The 24536-nt window shown below is 43.8% G+C and overlaps 1 protein-coding gene across 4 annotated transcripts in view; it reads left to right on the top strand.

The window, feature by feature from the left end:
• Window positions 1–24536, top strand: part of STAB2 (stabilin 2) — an 86527-nt gene that overhangs the window by 58481 nt on the left and 3510 nt on the right. For 2 of the 4 annotated variants that reach the window (XM_032687859.1, XM_032687858.1), the window contains 25 exons: window positions 317–388; window positions 2288–2407; window positions 2919–2966; window positions 4027–4110; window positions 4212–4358; window positions 4754–4879; window positions 5216–5275; window positions 5817–5993; window positions 6076–6165; window positions 7461–7607; window positions 8674–8730; window positions 9196–9319; window positions 10381–10530; window positions 12345–12449; window positions 12835–12942; window positions 13626–13819; window positions 14796–14937; window positions 15264–15397; window positions 16508–16673; window positions 16905–17011; window positions 17620–17739; window positions 18521–18679; window positions 20853–20960; window positions 23259–23387; window positions 24374–24493. In XM_032687859.1, the coding sequence (XP_032543750.1) occupies window positions 317–388; window positions 2288–2407; window positions 2919–2966; window positions 4027–4110; window positions 4212–4358; window positions 4754–4879; window positions 5216–5275; window positions 5817–5993; window positions 6076–6165; window positions 7461–7607; window positions 8674–8730; window positions 9196–9319; window positions 10381–10530; window positions 12345–12449; window positions 12835–12942; window positions 13626–13819; window positions 14796–14937; window positions 15264–15397; window positions 16508–16673; window positions 16905–17011; window positions 17620–17739; window positions 18521–18679; window positions 20853–20960; window positions 23259–23387; window positions 24374–24493 (2994 nt within the window). Of the gene's footprint in view, window positions 1–316; window positions 389–2287; window positions 2408–2918; window positions 2967–4026; window positions 4111–4211; window positions 4359–4753; window positions 4880–5215; window positions 5276–5816; window positions 5994–6075; window positions 6166–7460; window positions 7608–8673; window positions 8731–9195; window positions 9320–10380; window positions 10531–12344; window positions 12450–12834; window positions 12946–13625; window positions 13820–14795; window positions 14938–15263; window positions 15398–16507; window positions 16674–16904; window positions 17012–17619; window positions 17740–18520; window positions 18680–20852; window positions 20961–23258; window positions 23388–24373; window positions 24494–24536 lie in introns of those variants that run through there. The other 2 variants (XM_032687860.1, XM_032687861.1) reach the window with 2 other exon arrangements.

Here is a 24536-nt window from a genome sequence, read left to right as displayed (position 1 = left end):
AGACGATTATGTGCAGATGTCAAATGGGTCATGTCAAATGACCAGGGCAGCAGAGAGGAAACCAGAAATGGATAGGCAAGGAAAGGGCAGACTGAGCCTCTTGAAAACTGTTACTCCCCAGTCTCAGTCTCCGGTTGCTCACGCTGGCCAAGAAACTGCTGCAGGAGAGATGATGTACTTTCAGCTTAACAGATTGTACAGCATATCACTATTAAATGATCAAGGGGAAAAAAGCAAATTAAATATACATGTGCTGAAAAGAAATAATAATCAAGCATTTTTCCATGCATGCTTGTTTTCTGGTTTTGTTTTGTAGGCAGTATGTAACTGTTTAAAGGGATATTCTGGAGATGGTAAAAGATGCACATATATCAGTCTGTGTTCACAAGTAAGTATCCATTTAAGGTCTCATCCTTACACTTTTGGGGTTTGTATGCATTTTAACTAAGTCAGGTATGCTAAGAACCAACTTACATTAACTTTGCCAATCTATAAATATTCTTAGTTCGGTACATGCTTTAGTGCTATTGCTATGATAGAAACTAAATATGCAGAAAGGGCTTTTCTTGGACTACAGCCCAGATGTAATACAAGTGAGGTCCTGGACTCATCATTAAGTCTTAGAAAAACTACTTAAAATCCAATCCAGAGAAACAGACCCTAGTTTGTAGTGGTAAAACTTAAGTCATATCTTTTTTTGTCATTGCTAGAGTTCATACAAAAAGCCAACACAAACTGTTTCCATCCACAACACGCAATCCGGGACGTCCCATGGCATCCTTCATTCTGTCCCTCACTTGTCACTGCAGGCTGAGAATTAGCCAGATTCATTTTGCACAAGCTACCTCACACACTGCAAACCACATATTTGCAAGCAACATGGTTCTCTGCACCAGCTGCATTATTCTGCTTCTTGGCAAGCTGTAGCAGGGACATATCCACTCTCCTGTGTACATTAATCCTCTGTGCTTTAAGCACAGCAACAATAATTCTTGCCCTCCCAGCCTGGCCTGTCAGCAGGCTTCATCTAACCTTGAAAGGTTGCAGAGATGAAAGAGCAAGGGCAAAAACAGAAGCTGGAGGAAGGGAAATTTAAAGTTACGAGCCACTGCTCCCTATGATTTTGTATTCTTTTGCTTTTTCCTATGCCTTGTTCCAGCAGCTCTGCTTCCACTTGACTAATTAAGCCAGGTTAATTATGTATTTAAAAAAAAAAAAAGATAGTGTTGAGAAGCACCAATGTCAGACCAGAGGCTTACCTGGTTTCATGGTGACCAAACTTCTGTGCAGCCAAGCTTCACAGGTAGCTAAGACACCCAGCAGTCTGTCTAAACCTAGACAAATACATAGCAAGCCCACCCAAACCCACTGTTAACAGCCAGGCAGCTCTGTGACCTGTAAAGTCAGGCCCCACCGGTAGCTCCCAAAGGAGCTTCTGCTCCCACTTATGCCCCAACAGAAAGGATCCCTGAGATGACCAGCAACAGAAAGGGCACCATGAAACAAGCACAAAAAAGAAAGCAAGAGAGCTTCTCAATTTTTCCCAATTTGCTCTCAAGTGCAGGACAGAAGCTTATTTGCAAGCTGAGGTGCTAACTGGTCACTACCTGTGACTGAGCAGAGCTCTGAGCCCCAGCATGCTGCTTCTGAATGAGGAACATCTCATTTTAGCATGGGGAACTTTCTGGAAGCAGGCAGCTGGGTGAGATGCATCTGCTGCTCCAAGCCCAAGGTTGCACTGGCAGTGGATCCAAGGGGCAGATAGAGGATGTTTTAGAGTCAAAGACCTGTAGCAGTTCCCTGTTCCAGTTGACCTGGGCCATCAGACAGACAGGGAACAATAAACAGTCCTGTGCTAATGCTCCTCCATAAATTCAGGCTCCTGGCACTGTTAAAGTGATTTACAGCTCTAAGTAATTCCCTTTAGTGTAAGTCAATTCTGCTTTGGTAGAGAAGGTAAGACTCATCCCTAAGATCCAGAACGAGACTTGCATGTCAATATTTTGCACCCTTATAGCATTATGAACTAAAGATATAAGGAGTGAATCAAAACTATGTCCTCTGCATAAAATGAAAGTTATTTGTTATAAACTTTAAATGCTCTATAGTGTTTGCAAGAAAGTATATGTCATCAAGTACCAGTAAGATGTGATTTCAAAAAGCTGTTGTGATTAAGTCTTTCCAAACTATAAAGTATGTAAATGGGGGGGAGGAAAGTGCTGAATTAGAACTGTTTTGTGCACCTGACAACGAAGGAATTCTATATTTCAAAATTTGATTTTACAAGAATAATGGAGGCTGCAGTGAATTTGCCATCTGTAATGACACTGAGCTGACGGAAAGGACCTGCACCTGCAAACCTAACTACATTGGGGATGGATTTATGTGCCGAGGCAATATCTTCCAGGTAAAGTGCTGCACTTTGCTCTTAGTTTCCTTCAGATAGTTACTTAATACAGTAGTTGAAACATGCCATTTTTTCTTGGACAAATTTGTACCCCGGAATTTGAAATTATCCCAATCCAAGAAACAAGGAATAGGAACAGGATGCTGCAAGATAACTGTCTAAAACAAACAAACAAACAAAAACTCAAAAACAAATGAACAAAACAGACAAACAAAAAAAACCAGAAAACCAAACAACAACACAAAAAAACCCAAACCCACACAAACAACAAACAAACAAACAAAAAAAATCCCTGAAGATCAATCATTATGACTGCAGTACCAGAGCAGTATTAGGAAGTTTTAGGTTTCAAAGCCTGCTATTTGACAGAGCAAGGTAAGAAAAGAACAGGAGCACTATTTATTCCAAACCAGAAGTTCCCCTTCTTGTCTGAGTAGTGCATTTGTTTTGCACTCCACAGATGTTATCTCACATATTCAGCACTGTTACAGAGTCTTGTTCTCAATTGCAGGAACTTCTCAGGAACTCCAACACATCTAAGTTTTATTTCCACTTAGAGGTAAGAAAAGGTTGAGTGGGTTTTTCTTTTTTTTTTCTTGCCTCAAGGGTGTAGATGGAAGGGGAGCAGGCAAGAACCTGGCGTGTACCAACATCCTTCAACATAATTGGGACTGGATTTGGATCTCCAGTCACTGATACTTGAGATGCTCTAATTTAAAGTATTAGCTGTCACTAAAATCTAGAGTATTAATGATCAAGACCAAGATCCCAGGGAAATGTAGGGCCTCCAGACCAGATATAAAACAGAAGCTTTTAACCATTCATAGTCTGAAGCAATAAAATACCACTCATTTACTAACTCTGCATTTCCAAACAGCAGCATTTTCAGTTGCCTCTCTGAAACATGGCAGGATGCTGTGTGTGTTGTGAGAGGCCCAGCGTGCACCACCAGCTCTCACTGCTATCTGGAGACTGGCAATAGCCATTCTGTGTTTACCCCAAGCCTCAGGGCAGCACAGACCTCTATACTGGTCTACTAGCCTAAAGACTCATATTCCAGCTTCAATTCTGTTATCATGGTAGACAGATGGCTTCCTCTCGCTTTAGCAGAGATCTCTTCTTACTTCAGCTTGTCAGTGGTCATTGCAAAGTGGCTGCAATATCCCAGGTCAATTTGTACCCCTAAGAGTAATTAATCCACTCCTAGGTACAAGCAACCATGTATCAGCTAAATACATATACACACAAATGCATATTATCCACTCTCACCTTTCCCAAGATGAAAGGGTTTTTTCGTCTTTCCCTTGCACAGGAGGGAATAGCCCCCTCTGCCCTCCCTGCATTGCTGTCTGTTGGGAGCTTTTCCTCTTCTGTTTGCTGTTGCTAAGGAGACAGAGTACTTGACTTTAAGCTGGAAGAGCAAAATCTTCCATTCCTGTGAGCAGAGGTGACAAATGGGGATAGGAATGAAAGTCCACATGAGTGTTTCTCTCACCCTTGTGTTGCAGGGAAGGGAACCCAACACATGGCAGCACTGGGGCTGCACGCATCACCTCCCCATGACTGCATGGCATTAGGTGTATTAACTCATTACTGCTTTGTCCTCTTAAATTTGGCAGGCCTTGTCAATCAAAGATATCGCAGGCCCTGGCCCTTTCACTCTGTTTGTACCTCGCACAGACATACTGAACACCGACCCACGAGTAAGTAAAAGGGCCAGATGTTTTTGGTGAGCTGGACGTGAGCTTTTGGGGTTCAGAAGCCTTGTTCAACTACTTCTCAACTCCTCCACTTTGCACTGTAGGTCAAGGACTGGATTGCCAAAGGAGTGATGGCTCAAGTCCTTCGGTACCATATGGTGGGTTGTGCCAATCTGTTGTACAACGACCTGACAAGTATCACAAACGTCACCTCTCTCCAAGGTGACCTGATACACATCAGCTACTCTCAGGTAACGGAACAGGAAGAGGCAGGGAACAGAAGAGTTAAACAGCCTACTCTCATTCAGCTATTTTAAAAAACTTGAATGATTCCCTTTACTTCTCTGATGCACAAAAATCAATGGCATTCAAATAAGATTGCTTATTCAGTTGAAGTGTTCAGCACTTACCCAGCATGCCAAGAGTGGAGTTATATAACCCTTGCTTTTAAACATTATTTTATCCTCAGACTCTGGCTTTATGAGCATGACAAGAGTTTGAAAAAGCAAAGGGAAATTTATTAAAGATGAAACTGCTATTTGCTGCAAAGAAAAGATGGTCTGGAATCACTGTGTCAAAGCAATTCAGCATCAGCCTTACTGTCCCACAAGGTTCCAAAGAAAACATGTTTTTGTTGCCTTTCCAGAACTCACTGGTGTTGAACGACAAAGCTGAAATCATAGTCAGTGATGCTGTTGGCACAAATGGTGTGATCCATGTCATAAATCAAATTCTGGTCCCATCACATATGCAGGATTTTCCCCTCAAGAAGGTATGTACAGCCCATTGCCATTGTCAACCCAGGGGCTTTTCCACAGTTACTGTTAGATATACAAATCACATAAGTCAGGAAAAAAAAATTATACTAAAAAGACCTTATGCAAACACTAACACTGCTGCATAAATTAAATGTTTGTTACATTTAAAATTCACCAGAATTACAGACAAAGTAAGAATAGTATAAGAGGATCTTTTACACAGGACTTTTATAGTGGCTTTGGTTATATAACAAAAAGCAACTTGCAGGGAAAAGTAAGCTCATATCTGCTTTCTAAATATCCATATGGTGTAATTTTTAGATAAATTACTCACATTTCTTTCTTTGTAGGAAAGCCTTAAAATGGTTGCAGCCAAACACGGATACATCCTGTTCAGCAGTTTGCTAGAGGTAAGAACACCAGAAATGGGAGCTACTGGACAAAGGTTGCAAACAATATTTTTTAAAGACAAAAGCACACACATAGCACATGGCATCACTATCAGGATGCTGTTTAGAGGAGCCAAAGGTCTCACAACATGGTACACAGCAATCCTGGTCACCATGCAGTTCCTCTCCCACAGAGGTGAGAGAATATCACACAGGCTCACAGCCACCTTTCCCCCCTTCGCTCAGCTCTGTCCTACTGTATATCAAATTACATGATCAAGGTTTGACCCAAGTATGACCTTCTGAACCCAAAGCTGGGCCATCAGACTGGTTTTCAGTGGGCAGTCCTGAGTGATGAAGCACTCCTGAGAATTCTGTCATATAACTCAACTTGGGCAGCTCAATTCAGACACCTGTATTCTAAAGTCATGGTGTTTGCAGGTTGGTGGCCAGGCACCGCACTGGCCATTGCATCCTAGTGATACTAGACATTCACCACATAGGGTCAGTGCCATTTTAGATAGGGCATTAATCCTCCACCCCAATTTTTGGTATGTTGCAGAAAAACAACCTGCTTGGGCTGATCTACGACCCTATTCACAAACCCGTCACACTCTTCTGGCCCACAGACACAGCTATCCGTGGGCTCCCACAGGAGCAGCAGGACTTCCTCTTCAAGAAGTCCAACACTGACAAACTGGTGCAGTACCTCAAATTCCACATTGTCCGTGATGCTGCGGTAAGCCCTTGCTTTTTAGGAGCACTGCCAAGGCCAAGATGTGCAAGCCCAGACAGCTGCATCTCCCCTGCTTCCTTCCCAGGTGTTGGCCTACCAGCTCCCCAGCTCTACCTCACTGAAGACCCTGCAAGGCTCCAACCTCAGTGTGAGCTGTGGGGATAACGGGGACATTGTAAGTGTTCACTCTGCCAGCACATTTATCCCTCACCCTTGATGCAGGATCCACTCATGCAGAGAGCACTGTGCCTTTCCACAGCTCCCAGAGAGGGTCAGATGCACCAAAACTTCATTGTTCATCTCCAGTACGTGTCAACGGCCACACCAACAGATTCAGCAAACTAGATGGTTTGCAGAGCTCTCTGGAGCTGTCATTTGCTCTGATTCTGTTTGTTCAAAACAGCTCTCAGCTACCTTGAAACTGAAATACCAGCACATTTTAACTTCTACAATGAAATACCAATGGAAACCCATTGAGATTAACCTGGCTTTGAACTCAATGAATGCAGCATCTGCATGCAAACTCTAGTTTGTAAGCACCTACAAATTAATATTGTAGGTACAAATTAAGGCATGCACATAGCCTGTTAAAAAAAACAACGTCACATTTTAATTTGCAAATGTAGCAGATCATATCTGACAAGCATCTAAGCCCAAATATGCATAAGGTAAACCTGTGGACATAGGGCTGGCATACTCTGTCCTCTTCAGCAAAGAAAAAAGATCATATAGAATCATAGAATAGTTTGGGTTGGAAGGGACCTTAGAGATCATCTACTTCCAATACTCCTGCTATGGGTAGGGGGACCTTCCACTAGACCAGGTTGCTCAAAGCTCCATCCAACCTGGCCTTGAACACTTACACAAATGGGACATCCACAGCACCTCTGGTCAACCTGTTCCATTGCCTCATCAATCTCACAGTTAAGAATTTTTCCTCAATAGCTAATCTAAACCCACCTTCTTTCAGTTTGAACCCATCATCCCTTGTCGTATTACTACATGCCCTTCTAAAAAGCCCCTTTCCAACTCTCTTATAGCCACTCTTTAGGGACTGGAAGGTCTAGGGTCTCCCTGGAGCCTTCTCTCAGGCTGAAGAGCCTCAAATCTCAGCCTATCTTCACAAGAAAGATGCTCCTTTAATCATCTTCGTGGCCCTCCTCTGGATTTTCTCCAACAGGTCCACATCCTCCCTCTGTTTGGGGGCCCCAGAGCTGGACACAGTACTCCAGACACACATCTCTCATCTATGAGGTTATAGTATCCAGCTATAGGAAGAGAGGTCGCAAAATTAGTTTCAAACCCCTACAGCCTTCAATGCTACAGTATAGTTTGACACATCAGATTGCACCAAGAACTTCCCTGTAGGGGAGGGGTTATCCTCCAACTCCCATTAAGGCTCTAGATTCAGCCTGGCCCCAAGGAAGAACAGTTCATGACCTCTCATACCCCTCTCTCCCTGTCTCTCAGGGTGCCCTTTTCCTGAATGACAGACAGTGCAAAATAGTGCAGCGGCAGCTGGAGTTTGACGGGGGCATCGCCTACGGTATCAACTGCCTGCTGATGGAACCCAGCCTGGGGGGACGCTGCGACAGCTTCTTCACTGTGGATTTCATGGTCAGCCCCCTTTTTGGTCCCCCACCCTGATAAAGACATAGCCCAAGGGCCAAACTTCTTCACAGAGACTGGGGTAACACTTGCTGCAGCTCTGGCACTACTGAGAGTACGTCCCACCACTTCAGACTGGCTTTATGTGGTTAGAGCCGAGATTATGAAGTGCAACACCACACCTGAGAGATAAACAACAGAAATTCTGCATCCACATTAAGCAACATAGGGGACAAGTGGTTTCAGTAAGACCACCTTAGCAAGCCATGCCCTGTTTTCAGTAAGAACAGAATCTTACATATGAAAGCAGAAATTTGAGCATTGACAAATCTTTTGATCGTGCTTTTAAATTAGTAGAAGTTCACACTCTGGATTTGTCCATAGAATTTGCATTTACAAAGTTCCCTATCACAAAGGAACAATATTGCTGTCCCAACAGCACAGGGTATGAAGGATACAAGATAAAGAACTACTTAGTCTGTGTTGGTCTCTGACATTTCTTGCTTTCACAGAAATATTCTTTAACACGCCTGAACAGGCACCATTAGAGTGGAGGAAGTTTCCTCTGTGAACTTTGATGGGTCCCACAAATGGGACATTTTGAAAGCCATTTTGAAACAATTTCAAGACCAAATGTTCTTCAGTTTAATTTGAATGTATAAGAAAATTATCTAGAAGCAAAAAAATTTTCATCTAGTCAGTCTTTAAAAATGCTTATTGGAATATATATTTCAATTATAATACCAACAGTTGTGTATATACTGTCTGCTCAAGTCGGCTTCTGTTTCACAATTTTGTTAAACGAAACTAAATTTTTTCTTGCAGAAGTTATATTCTGGTATCAAAACTACTTTCTTGTATTTGGTGGCACTAAATTATTGCATCTATGTTGTTGTCATTCTCCTCTCTTGTTTCTCCAGAGCTTTTTATGATCTTTTTCAAGTGTAATAAGCCTTACCTCTTCTCCGCTCATATTTGCTGCTCTCAGAAAATGGATTTTTTTGTCTATGTCAAATAGCCTTCTGTAGCCATTATTTTAATATGCTTTTTTCTCCTTTTCCATTTTATACAACAGGGGCATTGTGTTAGCTGTTTCAGTAACTCCAAATGCCCTCCAGGGACAAAACCAAAGGTAATACATTCAAATCTTGCATGTAAGCTGTCTAATTTTTCTTCTCTGTACTTCATACAAGCAAACTAGAAAAATTTTCTTATCATAAATAAACTAAAAGGAAACCCTTGACAGTGCTACCACACTACTAAGTGATGCCCTAAAGCCTCAAGGACAAAGCTGTTCCTGGGCAAACAACCAGGAGCTGGTGATGGGAGATGCTTGTTGGTCTCACACAGCACCCACTGTAGCAAGTGCTTTGGCTGACATCAGAGCAGCCCCACCACTCTCATTAATGGTGCTTAACATGTCGGGAATCAAAGAGAGAAGGTGGGGGTGTCACATCTGCACCCTTCACACATCACATTTTGATTCAATGTACATCAGAAACTGTGATTTAAAGAGGAAAAAAACAAACCCCCACACAGCACTCATTTTCCTGTGTTTCCCTCTTCCCCTCTCTGTGCTGGCACACGTGGTGCCCAGGAAGGAATCAGCTGGTGCACATATGAGTCCTATGGGCTGCGGAGGGATGGCTGCCGTCGGAACTGCTCCATGGTCATCCACACAGCCAAGTGCTGCAAGGGCTACTTTGGACCAGACTGCCAAGGTAGGATTCCCACCTACACTGCTGGCCTGTGGCCTGCCCCAGTACAGCTGCATAGTGCCCAGCAGGCTGAACTGAGAGAGTTGGGATAAGGGGCATGAGGGGAGACCAGCTGCAAGATGGGAGAAGTTGGTTGCAAGAGCCAAAGAACACAGAGACTGTTATTGCTCCAAATAATCTGATTTCACATTTACAGCAAGTTTTAAAGTCCACGGTAGTAGCAAAGTGAATGCTATAGAGAGTAAAGGCTGTCCTGCTATAACCAAGCCTAGAGAGACCTAATCAGTCACCAGCTGAAACCCATTTATACACAGACAAACATGAGATTCACACATTTACACTGGCACACACCTGAGGCACAGTGCTTGATTGCTCAGCCACATGCAGGTGCATACACTAGCAGAATGAGCTCAGAAATTGTAATTTTGAAGAGGTGTGAGACAATTTGAGAGGCTTTATCTCAGCTGTTAGTTAGCAGACACTAACAAACTGCTCCTTCAACCCCCAACCCTGTAGGGGAACAGTACAGAGGCTCCCACCAGGACACACAGGGTCAAGGTGTAAGTAAAAATCTCTGTTGGCAGACAGGTCCAGTGACATATAGTCCTGCCAGCTTGCTCTGTCCCAGTTTCACAGACAGACACATACAGATCCCATGTAATTTTGGCCAGGCCAGCCTGACCTGTGCTTTGGGCTCACCCATACAGCATGTAGGCACATAGATATGCACAAGCAAGGCTCGAAATGGGCAGGGTCTGGGGTGTGCCATTCACAGACAGGTCTGACTGAGCAAGCAGCCAGATAACAGCATCCACGACCCAGGGCTGGAAGGGTCCTCAGCACCTTACTGACAGGAGTTGTAAAAGTGTGTCAAGGAATTTAGGGTAAGAGGCTTGCAGTAGTCACAGTGTCACAGCTGCTTTTACATGCCTCACCAGAGATGCATTCAGAGGCATTTCCCTGCTCGATTATTTTTACAGAGCAGTAAATAACCAACAGTGACAATGAATAAACACTTGAGCTAAAAAGCTGCTTTTTCTTTCTTTTTTTTTTAAACCTTTCAGCTTGCCCTGGTGGCTCAGAGACCCCATGCAACAACCACGGCCTCTGCAATGACGGATACACAGGGACAGGAAAGTGCCACTGCAACAGGGGCTTCAATGGGACTTCGTGTGAGCTGTGTTTGCCAGGCAGATACGGCTTCAACTGCAGACGTACGTTTCAGTTTCCTTTCCATATCAGTGCCCACATCAAGCCCAAACTATTTCATCAGCAGTGAGTTTCTAAGCAAGTCAAAAAATGCTTCCCACTTAACACCAACATTTTTCCTGGGTGCCTCCTCACATGGAGAGATGGCACAAAGTCTCAGAAGGGAGGAGAAGGCAGGGGGTGCAGAGGCTGCGTAGCTGTCTCTGCACAGCACCTCCTATTCTTACATGGTACATAAGTAACAGGGAATAGAGGCAGAGCCTCCAGCAACAAGTGTTTTTAACTACAGCACACCCTTCTCCCCCATCCACATAAAGCTTAAGACTTTTTAAGCGTTTTAGTAATGTGATTCCTCAAGGATTGCAGGAGGCCAAGGCCATGCACTACTTCTGCAAAGAAGAAAAAGGACACCAAGATGAAGACAATTTGTGAAGAGAGACAGTCGAGCAACTGCTCATATAATCCCCTTCTCTGTGGTTTTAAATGTAAAGTAGGTGGAAGCAGGATCAATATCACCCTTTAGACTTCAATGTTTTCCTGACATAAAGCCTTCAGATAAGAAGCTGTAACACTAAACCTTCTACCCTAACCATGTACACCTGTACTCCTCCTGAGGCCCATAGGATGGGGAGGTTACAGGCTAGATATTCTTGGTGTGTATGCAAGAAAACAGCCTTGGACACCAATGTTCAGGATTATGCTTACCTACAATTTATCCAATTTATAGCACACCATAACAGAAACTCTAAGAGCTGTTAGTCTGAAACCCAGATTTTCTAAGAAAAAAAAAGTTTTCTAGCCCCTTCTTTTTGATGTGTATTTATGACAGGCAGAAATTAAGTAACCAGGTGAAAAGAAATAAAGCCAGCAAGTGAAGCTCCCTTTCAGCAAGACAGGTTTTCAAAAAATCAGTTCCACTAACTCCACATAATTTTCTTCTTTAAACAACAATATTTCAAGAACACAGATAAGGCAAGAAAGGATGCTACAGCATTACCTTATAAAGCAGAGAGCCATCAATAATTCCTTAAGAAGGACTCAGCATATAAGTTATTGCAGGACCCAAAGAGTGGGGCAAAAAACATCTCCTATAGATTAACTGCCTCAGTTTGAAGGGCACAAGGAGTAACATCTCATATGTAAAAGGAATCCAAAAGCTTTTAGTCACAAAAATATCTAAAACCTTAAAAAAAAATTACAGATAACTCATCCATGTTTTACAGCAAAGCTCACTAACCTCATATCCAGCTTCCTTACTCAGCTAGACCTTCTCCCACGCAGCAATCAAACCCTCTCCCTCTACACACCTCGGTTTTCTCTGGCTTCCTCACAATTACCAGCTGCTGCTCATTAGGACTGATCCATCTGGGTCTTCAGCTCAGCCATTAACTCCTTCCTGCCACAGTCCTTTGTGGAGTTTGCTACTCCACCAAAATGCAGATCAATACTCATTTTCAGAGGCACATTGAATTAATGCCAGCTCTAAAATCATAGGACCACAGGATAAATCAAGTTGGAAGGGGTTTCAGAAGGTGTCTAGTCCAACCCTCTTCTCTAAACAGGGTCAGTCCTGAGCTCATGTTTTTCAGAATTTATCCTCTTGCAAACCTCCAAGGATGGAGATTGCTCAACCACTCTGGAAAGTCTGGTCCTCTGTTGACTGGCCTCATGGTGAAAAACCATGAGGTTAGACTCATCTAAATTACTGCTGGATAATACTGGGTCTAAACTGACAGTCTAGGTGATGTTTCTGTGGAGAAAGATCTTCCCCTTTCCCAATGGCAGCCCTGCACGTGATCTCTCTGTGTTTCTTTTCCAGCTTGTGAGTGCAAGAACAACGGGCAGTGTGATGAAGGATACTCAGGAACAGGACGATGTTTCTGTGAAACAGGATGGACTGGCCGGCTGTGTGAAACCAAGCTAGGTCTCTGCCTCCTCTCATCAGACTCTGTCACATGGAGCCATGGGCTGAAAGCCCTTGCAATTCAACAGAAGGTTTCCATAGATAAGGGAGAGAAAGAGTTAATAATGTCAGGAGCAATCAAAGAACACTAAGGGACTCTAGACTGTGAACAAGTCCCTTCACCCCACTGTCTCCTCCTTTGTGATATGGGAATAGGAGTTCTTACCACCCCTGTGGAGGTGCTTGAGAGAAGGTATCACCCCAGGGCCAAGCAGTCAAAAAAAAAAATATTCTTACAGATTTTCCAGTTAGCAAGACTGGTATGAGGGGTTCTCCCTCTGCATGAAAACAAGGGCATTGTGATACACAGAGCTCTTTCATTCCAGCTGTTCTACCTCCCCCACAGCTCTGCTGCCAGTGTGTTCCCCCAGCTGCTCCCCCAACGCTGTCTGCACAGAGAACAAGACCTGCCAGTGCAAGCCGCTGTATGACGGGGATGGGATCACATGCACGGGTGAGCTCCCCCTCCCACTCACAACTGGAAGGCAGGTTGTTCCCTCTGCCACATGCACATGCATGCAGTTAATGTCCAGTATGAAATGTTGCCTGTTGAACCTAAAAAATTCCACACAGCAGCAAGTGAAACAAATTTAGAATATATAGAGATCAGGGTTTTCTAAAGCATAAGGCCGATTTTGCCAGATTTTACTAACCAGGAGCACGAGCGATAAGTGCAGCTCAGTCAGGTGTGGAAGACAACAGGGTTTTAAACAGGGTTTCCCTGACAGCATTTAGAGTTGGACTCGATGATCTTAGAAGTCTTTTCCAGTCTAAATGATTCTATGATTTTCTTTGATGACGTTAATCAAGGTAGTACCCTGGTAACACTGTTGCAGAAACAGTTGTTCTTTCTCAGCCAGGTATTTTGCATCTTCCAAAGTCAACCTGGCCAGAAGTCTGCAGGGTGATGCTGTGTCTCTTAAATCAAGAACATCCTGACAAAGGCTTCAGAAACCTAAAGGGTAGCCTTCACAGAAATTCAGTAAGGCCTCAGGAAAAGGAAACAGTCCTTTTTTCCCCAGCAAAATTATTCTAGTACTTTAGTGTACCTTGAAAGAACAGGTGAAGGTTTGTCTTTATGAAGAATATGATCTTTAAAAGTAAACTTTACTCACTTGCTTTCTTTTTCCCATCCAGCTGCAGAACTTTGCAAACAAAACAATGGTGGGTGTCACAAGGTGGCTGAATGCACACAAATTGGGGTGAAAGTCTTCTGCAACTGCCAGAAAGGATACAAGGGAGATGGGTTTACGTGCCTTCCAATAAATCCTTGCGCTGATGGGTTCAACGGAGGCTGCCATGAGCATGCCATTTGCACTGTCATAGGACCTGTAAGTTGAATGATTTCAGTCCCCAGCAGGGAAGTCTGAGGCATTTCTCCCTGGTGCCAGGAGAAGCCTTTCCTCTGGTGGGATCATGCTCTGTACCCCTTTAAGTCCCTGTTTTCCAAAACAACCTTTACTGAGCTCTAACCTATTTTCCACAACAGTTTGGTATCCTTTTAGCTGAAGGGTGAGAAATAGTTTGACATCTTTGCTCTGGGGAATGAGGTACCACAGAGGATGGGATATTTTGCATGCACAGTTTTTCTGTCCCACTCTTGGCTCACCCTACTGATATTCTTATTTGCAACAGGAGTTTGTTGGATTGAAACTAAATACAATTTGGAAGCTAAATAAAGGGATAGTCAAGGGAATAATGTCACTTACTGGACTCAAATAAAAAGATTTGCAGCCACATGATAAAAATTCCACAGCCCACATGGTCAATGTGATTTAGGAAACTTGTGCTGGTGACTTGACCCAGCATTTGTCCTGGTGCTTTCAGGATCACCTGTCTGTTCCATTTCGGTGTCTTGCCTGAGCTGCCTTCCAGGAGTGATCTAGAAAAGTCTTGCCACTAATCCGTTCCAGCTGTCAACCATCACAACCCCTGGATGTCACCGATTCCTACTTGGTTTCATTTATTACTATCAGGGGGCTGTTAAATTTTTATCTTGCTTCCATGCCCAGTCATTTAAATATAATTTTTATGTATTTGCCATCCATTTTTGTAAATTATGTGTCATATAACTCTGCAATGCATGTTATTAATTTTGTGAATGAAATTATGCTTTGGTGTTAATTCAGCAAAGCACCAAAGTACATCTGTAAACATTTTGGTTAGTTGTTAGTAGCAACTCTCCTGTTTGTCTATTCCTGCTTATATCAAGTGAAATTCTTCCAGCAGTTCAGAATGTTGCTTGAAATACCATTTTTATGTCAGCTAAGTACTTGGCTAGGCCTTTTTCATTCTCTCTCTGACCAGGACAAACGTAAGTGCGAATGTAAAAATAACTACATTGGTGATGGGCTGAACTGCACCGTGATGCAGCTTCCTCTTGACCGCTGCTTGCAAGACAACGGGCAGTGCCACCCCGATGCTGACTGTGCCGACCTCCATTTCCAAGGTGAGGATGGCACTCCATGCACACCATCATCCCTGAGCTGCTGCACTGAGGCCAGTGGCCAGGATCTGTAAGCTCACTCAACCCTTTACTTATGTCCCCTTGAAACCATGAGAAGATTGCAGTTAGAACGTGTGCTTACGTACCTTGCAATACCAGATTTATGAAGCAAGATGTGAGGGCATTCCAGGTGGGAATGTTACCCCTAAGGAATCAATCTGTCCTAACTACATTTCACAAAATCCATGAGCATTTGCAGGGGACAGCTGACTCTGCATCCAGACATGGAAACCCCTTCAGGAAGAGCTGGTTCTTCTCTCTCTTTGCAGATACCACGGTTGGGGTTTTCCATCTGCGGTCCTCACAAGGGCAGTACAAAATGACTTATGAGAAGGCAAAGGAGGCCTGTGCCAATGAGTCAGCCACCATTGCTACATATACCCAGCTGCTATATGCGCAGAAGGTGAGGCAGCCTCTCTGTGGGAGGAGGTCCCCAGAGTGGATTTAGCCACACACAAATGTAGAGGGAGGAGCAAGGGGGCTGCTCTGTGCTAATAAGCTTAATTTTCCTTCCTTTTCTTCCCTCATGCCATGTTTGGCCAGGAGCAGTTTTCAGGCTGTTTGTTGGTTTCGTGCCTGCTCACACAACACTGAAACCACTTGCAAAGTTCTTGTTTCCAGTGATACTTGGGTGAGAGGTAGAGTAAGACTTTCAGAGTATTTTCCTTGGGGGTTTAATACTTCTTAGAGAAATGTGCACCTCAGAATTATGCTTAATTTATTTCTTTCAAGTAAGTCTCTAGGAATCTTTTCCCCAAATGCTGTTAAGCTAGCAGACCCATTTCTGTATTATTTTCCTTGAGTATGTTATAGACAACACATGGCTGATGTCAATGGGATGAGCATCACAATTTGGATTTGCAAAACTTGTTTTAGAAGGGGGGTCAGACTGACTGCCTCTTTCTGACCCCTTCACACCTACAGAAGATAGAAAGACACTCACCATTTAGAGACACTTTTAGCAAAATGTGAGGCTGTACCTCGGCCAGGACATACACCTCCTTCTGCTGCTCAAGGAGACTCAGATTGCAGCCAGAGCTGCAGGTTCCCTGTGCTCCATAGTCTAAATACTTCCCTTGAAGCAGCAAAGTTGGCAATGGGGCTGGCTCCAGAACTTCTGGTGACTTACTTTCTGTGTTGAGCTACTTTGTCAGTCCTTCCCACACTGCAAAAGGTGGGCTGGCACCCAGTGGAATTGCACATCACCTTTGGCTTTCACATCCACTCAGGGAAGTGCACTCAGGGAAGCTTTTCCAGGAAAGGATCTATTGGTCTGTACCAGGAGACACCAACTTTCAGAGGGGCTCCAGTCTCTGCAGCCCCTTAGCTCTGCACGGGGCAGGCTGCAGGACAGATGAATGGACGGAGACTACTCAGATGCACAGAAAGAGTGCTGGCAAGGCAGGTGCTGCCTGAGCACCCGGGGGGGATTGCTCATTTCATCCAAAGTTCTCCAGCCCCACCACCCAGCAACTCCCTGTGTTTTTTCCTCTTATGGCTGTGCCAACCACAGGCAAGGTACCACCTGTGCTCTGCTGGCTGGCTAGATGGGGAAAGAGTGGGCTACCCGACCGGCTTCTCCTCTCCAAACTGTGGCTCTGGGTACGTTGGCATCGTGGACTATGGGAAAAGAGTCAATCTGAGTGAAACCTGGGATGTTTTCTGCTACAGAGAGAAAGGTAAGAGGGTCCTTTGCCACATCTCTCTGGGCTAAATGGGAGCAGCAGCCCAGATATTGGTTCCTTTCATCAGTTACAGGCTGCTAGATAACACTGCAAGAGAATCTGACGCTTTTTAACTTAAAAAAAAAAAATATGTTGCCTGTAAGTTGTTCCTCAGGCACAGGGCAGCCTAAAGCCTTCTCGGGAAGGGCATCTGCCCAAACAGCTGTCCGTGTTCAAATCTTTCAGAGGTGAACTGCACCTGCAAGCCAGGCTACGTGGGGGACGGCTTCTCCTGCAGTGGGAATTTGCTTCAAGTGCTGATGTCCTTCCCAACGCTGACAAATTTCCTGTCGGTACGGCCCGGGGCTGACACGCTGCTTAGGGGGGGAGGGAAGCGAAGGGGAATTTGTGGCTTGTATCTCAGTGTTTGCTTTACTGGCACAGCAAACACACGTAACCACAACACACTAGTAAAGCAAGGGGGTATGGTCTAAACCTGCACCATCAACATCAGAACTTAGTTACTATTTTTGTAATTGCTGGCTCCAAACAGTTTTCTGGTTTCTAAAATGTATTTGGAGTTAAAATGCTGGTGCAGCTTTAGCGTAAAGGAGATTCTCTACACAAACGCTCCTGGCTTTTTAAGCATCACAAGGAGCACTGTGCTTTGGAACTTTATTGTATTGCTACTGGGAAAAGAAAAAATGTTAAAAGGATCCTTTCTTTGCCAGTACTCAGAAAGCCATTATATGTACAACTGCAACTCAGTTTAAGATGTGCTCATCAAATCAGCAGATAAAGCTGGATTTTGAATACAAACTTCCTTTGTAATGTCACTCCACATCTGCTTGATGGCTAATAAGAGAAAGTTCCTTTGTTATTTATATGGTCTCATCTTTTCCACTCTCCACACAGGAGTACACAGTTGCCTTTAGTAAAGCTGGATTTTGTTTCTGCCTAGGACATCATGGCTTACTCCAACAGCTCTAGAAAGGGGAGAGAGTTCCTCCAGTACCTCACGGACCTGTCAGTGCATGCCACTCTCTTTGCTCCAAACGATAGTGGGTTAAAGGAAAATGAGGTCAGTGGTTTTTTTCTTTTTTTTCCTTCCTCATTTTAATAACACATTTTAAACAGCCATTACGGGTTTCTGTATCCCAGTGAAATTTAAGCTTAAAAAAAAAAGTCTTAGTAGGATGTGACTTCTGTGTAACCCCATATAATTTAAACTGTGCTCCTGAAAGAGGTGAATTCATTGTTTCCATTTCCCTTCCACGGATAGAAGTGCAAGGTTATCAAGCGTTTGAGTAACTACAGAGACTTTTCCATCAGGGATTCTAGTTACCCAGTTATGAAGGAGTCTGCCTGAGATGAAGTCTGTTCTGACTTATTAATATTGAGCAGTTATTTGAAGAAAGCAGCACACAGCTTTGGTATTTCCCACAAATACACTAAAAGCATCTGTTCCTAGCTTCATTTCTGTGCTTATCCCTTCTATTCTTTCTTTCCTTCCTTCAATTAAACATTGTCTCAATCGATTCACATGGGTTTATGCACTGGCTTACATCGTTAAGCTGTTTGGGATATCTCTGAGGTTCATCACTCCAGCTCATCATACAGAAGAGTAAAATCCTTTCTCCTGGGGGAATTCAGGTACTGCCTGCTGCAGGCAGCCGTCGGAGGCCAGCAGGGACCAAGGTCCCACTGTTCACATGCAGATTTCCCCATAGCTCCTATTGCTGCTGCACTTGCTGCAGCATTAACAGCAGAGAGGAAAAAGGTCACAGGCACTTAGCCTACCAGTAAATCCAGAGGATTAATGAGATCCATTAACACTCCTTGCATTTTGCCCTCATTTGCAGACACTTTCAGGGAGAGACATCGAGTATCATTTATCTAATGCCAGGATAGTGTTTTACGAGGACTTGACCAATGGAACCACTCTTCTAACTCATCTAGGGAAAAAACTCCTCATTACAAACACCAGGGGCCAGGAACATCAAGCCCCCACTGCTAAACAGGTAACATTGTAATAAATTTCCTGTCCTCCTTCTTTTCCCCCCTGCTCATGCTATACCCTGTAATCGGTTAGCACACTGCTCTGGAGAGCAATTCAATAAGGTTAGAGTGGGCAGCAATGAGAGACTGAATTCAGAAGGCTCCTTCCTGCCCAGAGACTGTGGGATAACAACTGGCAAACTGCAAATCTACAAGTTTGCAAACAGCCAAGCTCTGACCTGCAAAACGCAAAGGAAGCTGTTCAAGTGACCTGCAGGAATGGCAGGATGGGGATACAGGCTTGATTCAACCCTTCCTTCAGCCTGGCAGGATTATGGGAAATGGCTGTGTGATAGGTGAAGAGATGAGAGCAGCAGTATATCATTAAAGGTAGGTGTTGGCATTTGTAAAGTTTCTTAGTAACTTTTTGGGAGAGGCAGGAGACTCCAACACAGCCTTGCTCAGAGCAAAAGCAGACGAAAGAGTGGTTTGCCTTTTTATTACTATTTTGGTGGGGTTTAAATATGAAAATTTATATTCTTTTTGCAAATGGAAAGTATTTTTTGAATTAGGGGAATGCATCCTTTGAAAACACCCCCAGCTTCTCATTTGTTATTGAGAAAACACTCACTGCTCAAGTGTTTTAAATGACCCCTGTGGCAGCAACCCCTTCAAACCAGGTCTGGGATTCTGATGTGGGTGATGCTGCATAGATCAATACAAAAATAAGAAGCTCTGCAGCTGTGGGCTTGCAATTAAAACGTGCTCTAGAGAATGGTGACTGACATACCAACTGGGGCCGAGGGCAGATTTTCATGGACACCAACAATGAAGAAATAGGTGCTGCAGGAAGAGGTGTACAAATGATTCATCTGTTGCCTTTGCTGCCTTCCTCCTCCCCCTTTCAGAGGAAACTCCTTTGGCACAAGAATTACCACTTATATTTTTAAAACCACCTTATACTGCAAACCCAGTAATTGCATTAATAAAGAATATCCTTCAGAGATCAGGTACACCAGTACAAGGCTTACCTGTATCACTCAGTAGCACACCAGGAGCATTTTTGGGTGACTTTCATCTGATATGTGAGCTAGAAGACATTCTCTATTTAAAGAAAAAAAAATAAGGCAAAAAAACCCCAAACCATAAACAAACAAAAAGAAACCCCACAACCAGCTTTCTTCAAAAGCTCCCAAGGGAAGACTTTGAGGTTAGAAATCTGTTGATTTGCCTCCTTTGTGGAGAACCTGAGCAAGTCCTCAGTTCACCCACCTGCAGTAAAGCTCAGTTGGGTGCCAGGGTGGCAAGGAGAAGTGGCAGCCAAGCACCCCCATCCCAGCACACACGGTTGGAGCCCACAAATCTTTCATCAGGACCCTGGCAGGGCAGCACAGGGGTGAGGGAAGGACACAAGGTGACTCCCACAGTGCTCTGCATTGACACCACACTGAGCCCTTCCTCCCTGGGCACAGAAAGTTGCTGTACGCTTCAGCAACAGTGTACTGTCTCATGCCAGGGGCAAGAGCAGGCAGCAGCTTCTGGTTCTGCCCACTGAGGAGAAACCACTGTGCCAGCATGCAACTGAAAGCACAGCTTGTAATAGTGCAGATGCCCATGAATCTACTCTCCTAAAACACAAATGCAGGTTGGAGGGACTCAGGACCAGCATGAAACAGTCAAAGACTCCCATTATCAGCAGAGTTTAGAGAAGTGTTGGCTTGGCAGCAACTGATCCCATCCTGATAACCTGCCAAATGGGGCCACCAAATAAAACACAGGCAGTGATTCCCCATCAGGGTTGACCCAGCTCTCGAGTCTGCAAACAAGTGACAGCCTCAGCCCAGAAAGCAACTGCCTGGTACTTGGGACTAACAGAGCTCCTAGGCAGAGCTTGGCACTTGCACAAGCACCACAAAACACTTTACTTAGAAAAGAGAAAAAGCAAGGGGGGAAAAAAAAGGACAGATGAATGCCTGAAGGCAATATGCAGGTAATGATGATGGCTACTTCATGCACAGGAGAACCATGACCAGCCCAGGGCCATCCCAGGCTGATGTCCAGGGAGGCAGCAGTGTAAGCTCTCGTGTTTTTTCTCTCTGGGTGTCAGTAACTGAGTTGGGGAAGTAGACAATGTTTATTTCAGTCCCAAAGGGAGAAGTGTCAAAGCTCAGCTCTCATTCCTCTTTTTCCTGTCAGAGCGAGATCCGATATGTGGACAGAAGTGCTATCGTTGAGTGGGATATAATTGCTTCCAATGGAATAATCCACATCATTTCAGAACCTCTAAAAGCTCCACCAGAACCTGTAAGTACATACTGATTTAGTTTTTTGATGTGATGGGAGGTGGCTGTGGCTTATATCATCCTAAACTCATTGCTGAACTTCATATATTCCCAGTTTCCTTGTCATATATGCAATTCTCAGCTTAAAAGGTTACTTTCAAAGAGAACTGGAAGTTGAAAACAAGGTGCCAGTGAAGCTTATTCAAAATGTTTCCATCTGAACAATTTCTTCCCACATTTATAAATTTATTTTCTTTATATAAAATAACGGAGCTCATGTATGTAATGGAGATTTCATAAAGCTCCATTTTAGTTCTTCCAAAAAGATCTTTCAAGCTTCTAAGGAACATTGTTTACTCTTGCCCTGGTGTTCTTTCCTATCCAAAACAACATGGTGTTTTGAAAACAGATCTATTTTTTTGCCTGCATGAATTTCTGCAAAGGTTCCAGTTATCCAGCCATCTCCTTGGTCCACAAGGTTAATCCTATTGACACCCTATTTCTCACCTTCATTTTGTTCTGAGCAACCCTTTCTCCTTTACAAACCAGCTTTTTATGTGCAGGCATATTGCTAGAAGTCCAGTAATATGCCTGCACAGTCTCAGTTCACAAAAACCTCTTGCAGCCTACAATTCTCAGAAGTAGGAAACGACACACTTGGGTAATAGTATAAATTAATGCCTGCAAATGATTCAAAAAACCAGGCAATTTCTGTCAGTCTACAGCATCATGATATTACACTCATTATAATACCTTTCACATGCTAGAGGGCAACTAAACCTTTTCTAATATTTAGCTGTCCAGCTGCACCATATAAATTGTTTTCTTAAAAAAACAAAAAAACAAACAAAAAAAGCCCCAAACAAACAAAACAAAAAAAAAACAAAACAAAAACAAAAAAAAAAAGACAGCATATCTATTAGGACAACAATACGATTATTTTTGTCGGGGTAAGTTTAATAGTTTTTTTCCTAAGTACAAGGCCACAGAGTTAAGGCATTGTATGAAAAGCAATACAAACCTCTTAACTGTTTCCGGACCCTCCTCATCTCCCAAAATGTCAGCAAAGAGCACAATGCTTTGGGGAGACTGCAGCCTGAGTGGCTGCACGCCCTGGGGCCCCTAAAGCTTACCATGACCCCTAAACTATCAGTCACCTTCATGATACCTGTCTGTCAGGCCACAGAACTGCAGAAGGCAAACCAAGTCAGAGCCTAGAAGCATTTCTTCCCTTTAGATTAAATCCAAATCATGTGAGAATTTTTTTCAGTCCTTCACCTACATATTTATTAAAATATTTATAAAAATTATATACAGTTATATGGATTGGCACTTTACTAGCTTGACTGAAGAATGATTTCAGCATAAAGGCTTTGCATGTGTTGGGGCAAAAGGACCTAGAGAAAGCAGGTGCTGGGCTACTGGCAGAGCCAAGACCAGCCCTACAACCCCTCTGCACAGGCTACAGTCCCTCTGACCAGTGATGAGACGGGCCTAGGTCTCAGATGCAGTTTGGTTTGAGCCCTGGTAAGCAGGGCTTAGAGGATAGTATGGCTACTGATAGTTGGCAATAACCATCACTTCCCCAGTGCACAAAGCAGTGGGGAGTTAGCCTGAACCCATGCAAAGCCCTCTAGAGTTTGTAGGACAGGTTTACAAAACTACTCAGGCAAATCTGGTACCCGTTTCTCTTCCTCAAGCCAGGAAGGTTTAAGTCTCATTGTAGCCCCTGTTGCTCCTTTGAAAAACTTGACCAGAAAAGATGCCTCAGACATTCTTCAAAACTTTCAGCTTTAAAAACAAAGAAGATGAAGGTGTACTGGAAGCAATGTCCAGTACCCCAAATAAAAAATCTACCTGAAAGGAGGTTGTACCAAGGTTGAGGCCGGTCTCTTTTCCCGAGTAACAGGACAAGAGGAAATGACCTGAAGTTGTATCAGGGGAGGTTTAGACCAAATGTCATGAAAAATTTCTTCATGAAAAGGGTTGTCAAACACTGGAACAGGCTGCCAGGGAAGTGGTAGAGTCACCATTCTTGGAAGGCTTTAAGATGTGTAGATGTGGCACTTCAGGACATGGTTTAGTGGTGGACTTGGCAGTGCTGGGTGAATGGTTGGACTCGATGACCTGTTTCAACCTCAACAATTCATGATTCTATCAAAAGGCCACTTCAACTGTCTCTAGGGAACATGTACCAGGAATTCAAGCACGAGAGCAGCTCAGGTTCAGAGCACATCTCCAAGGAACACTACATGTGTTTGGCTGTTGGAAGGTGACCAGTGCCCACCCACAGCTCATTCACCCTCTTGCTTGCTTCCAGGTTCCTCTCCATGCCAGTACCGGGACAGGAATATTCTTTGGCATCTGTCTAGTTACTGGAATTGTGGCTCTTACTGGATACTCTTACCTCAGGTTCAGGAAGAGAAACACAAGCTTCCAGCACTTCAAGGTAGGTGGCAGACAGGAACACAAAGCAGGGAGGGCTTCTCCAGACCCACCGCACCTCCCAAATTCACAACCTCCAGTTTCTCCGTGTATTTTGTTAAGACAGAAATACTCCCCATCACTTCCCACTTGAACTGTTCAGATTGAGACAGAGAAAGTAGGGAAGGCTCCCACACTGGTCTTGGGCACAAGCTTACATTTGCCCCCAGACATCTCCACCCAGGGAGCCCAATGGGCTCCTGCATGCATGGAAACTTCCTGCAGGTAATTGCAACCACTGAAAGTTCTCCTCCCCCTCCTCTGCGGCATAGCTAATCATTCTGTTGCTCTGGAGGTTGAAATGTTTGATAGGAAAAAGGCCAGATTCAAAAGACAAGCAAATTTAAATGACTGCAGGATTGAAGAGTGCAGGTTTTTATATTGATGTGCTCTCATGTTTGATTTCTCTTAACTAACTTTGCTATCTCACGTCACATGATGATGTGAAACCAGCCAGCAACAGCCAAGCTACTCAGAGATGAGGGATGACAAAAAAAGTTACAGAATACACAAGAACCAATCCAAAAGAAAGTCCACCTTTAAGTAAACAAATTCCTTCCTGTTCTAGGCCCTGCATATAATATGAATCATCTTCTAGAAACAAAACACAGGACCCAAGAGCCAGGGGAAATGCCTGGTTTTTTATATAGTTGCAATGACAGCACTCGGGACCAATCAGGTACTTTTTACCCCAGGCACAAGGTCAGGGCCACACTTCCTCTCCCATTCTTTGCTGAGGCTTAAAAATAAGAAGGGAGAGGAAAATCAGTGTTAGGTGACCTGAGTAATACAATAACAATCCAAAACATAGTTTATGCTCAGAGATAGTGAGTTAGATGATACAGCCAGTTCAGTCACAACACTGCATCAGCTGGTAGTGAAGCGTGAGTGCCCCACTTAATGCACTGGAAGGAGGATGAATTTTAAGCAGGCTTATGTGCTTTTGTGTAGTCAAAAGATGAGACTGACACATCATCACTGGACAAGTCACAGCCTTCAAATATCACCAACCCCTCATATGAAAGTTCTTCTGCACTGACTCCACCAGAACCTACTTATGATCTTTTCTCAGTAAGTGTTCATTTTGGTTTGAGAAACTATGAATATAAGGTTA

This window comes from Chiroxiphia lanceolata, chromosome 5 (genome assembly GCF_009829145.1).
Source record: "Chiroxiphia lanceolata isolate bChiLan1 chromosome 5, bChiLan1.pri, whole genome shotgun sequence".
Taxonomy (NCBI): Eukaryota; Metazoa; Chordata; class Aves; order Passeriformes; family Pipridae; genus Chiroxiphia; species Chiroxiphia lanceolata.
Note: the sequence above shows the minus strand (reverse complement) of the source record. Positions and strands in the feature narration are given on the sequence as shown.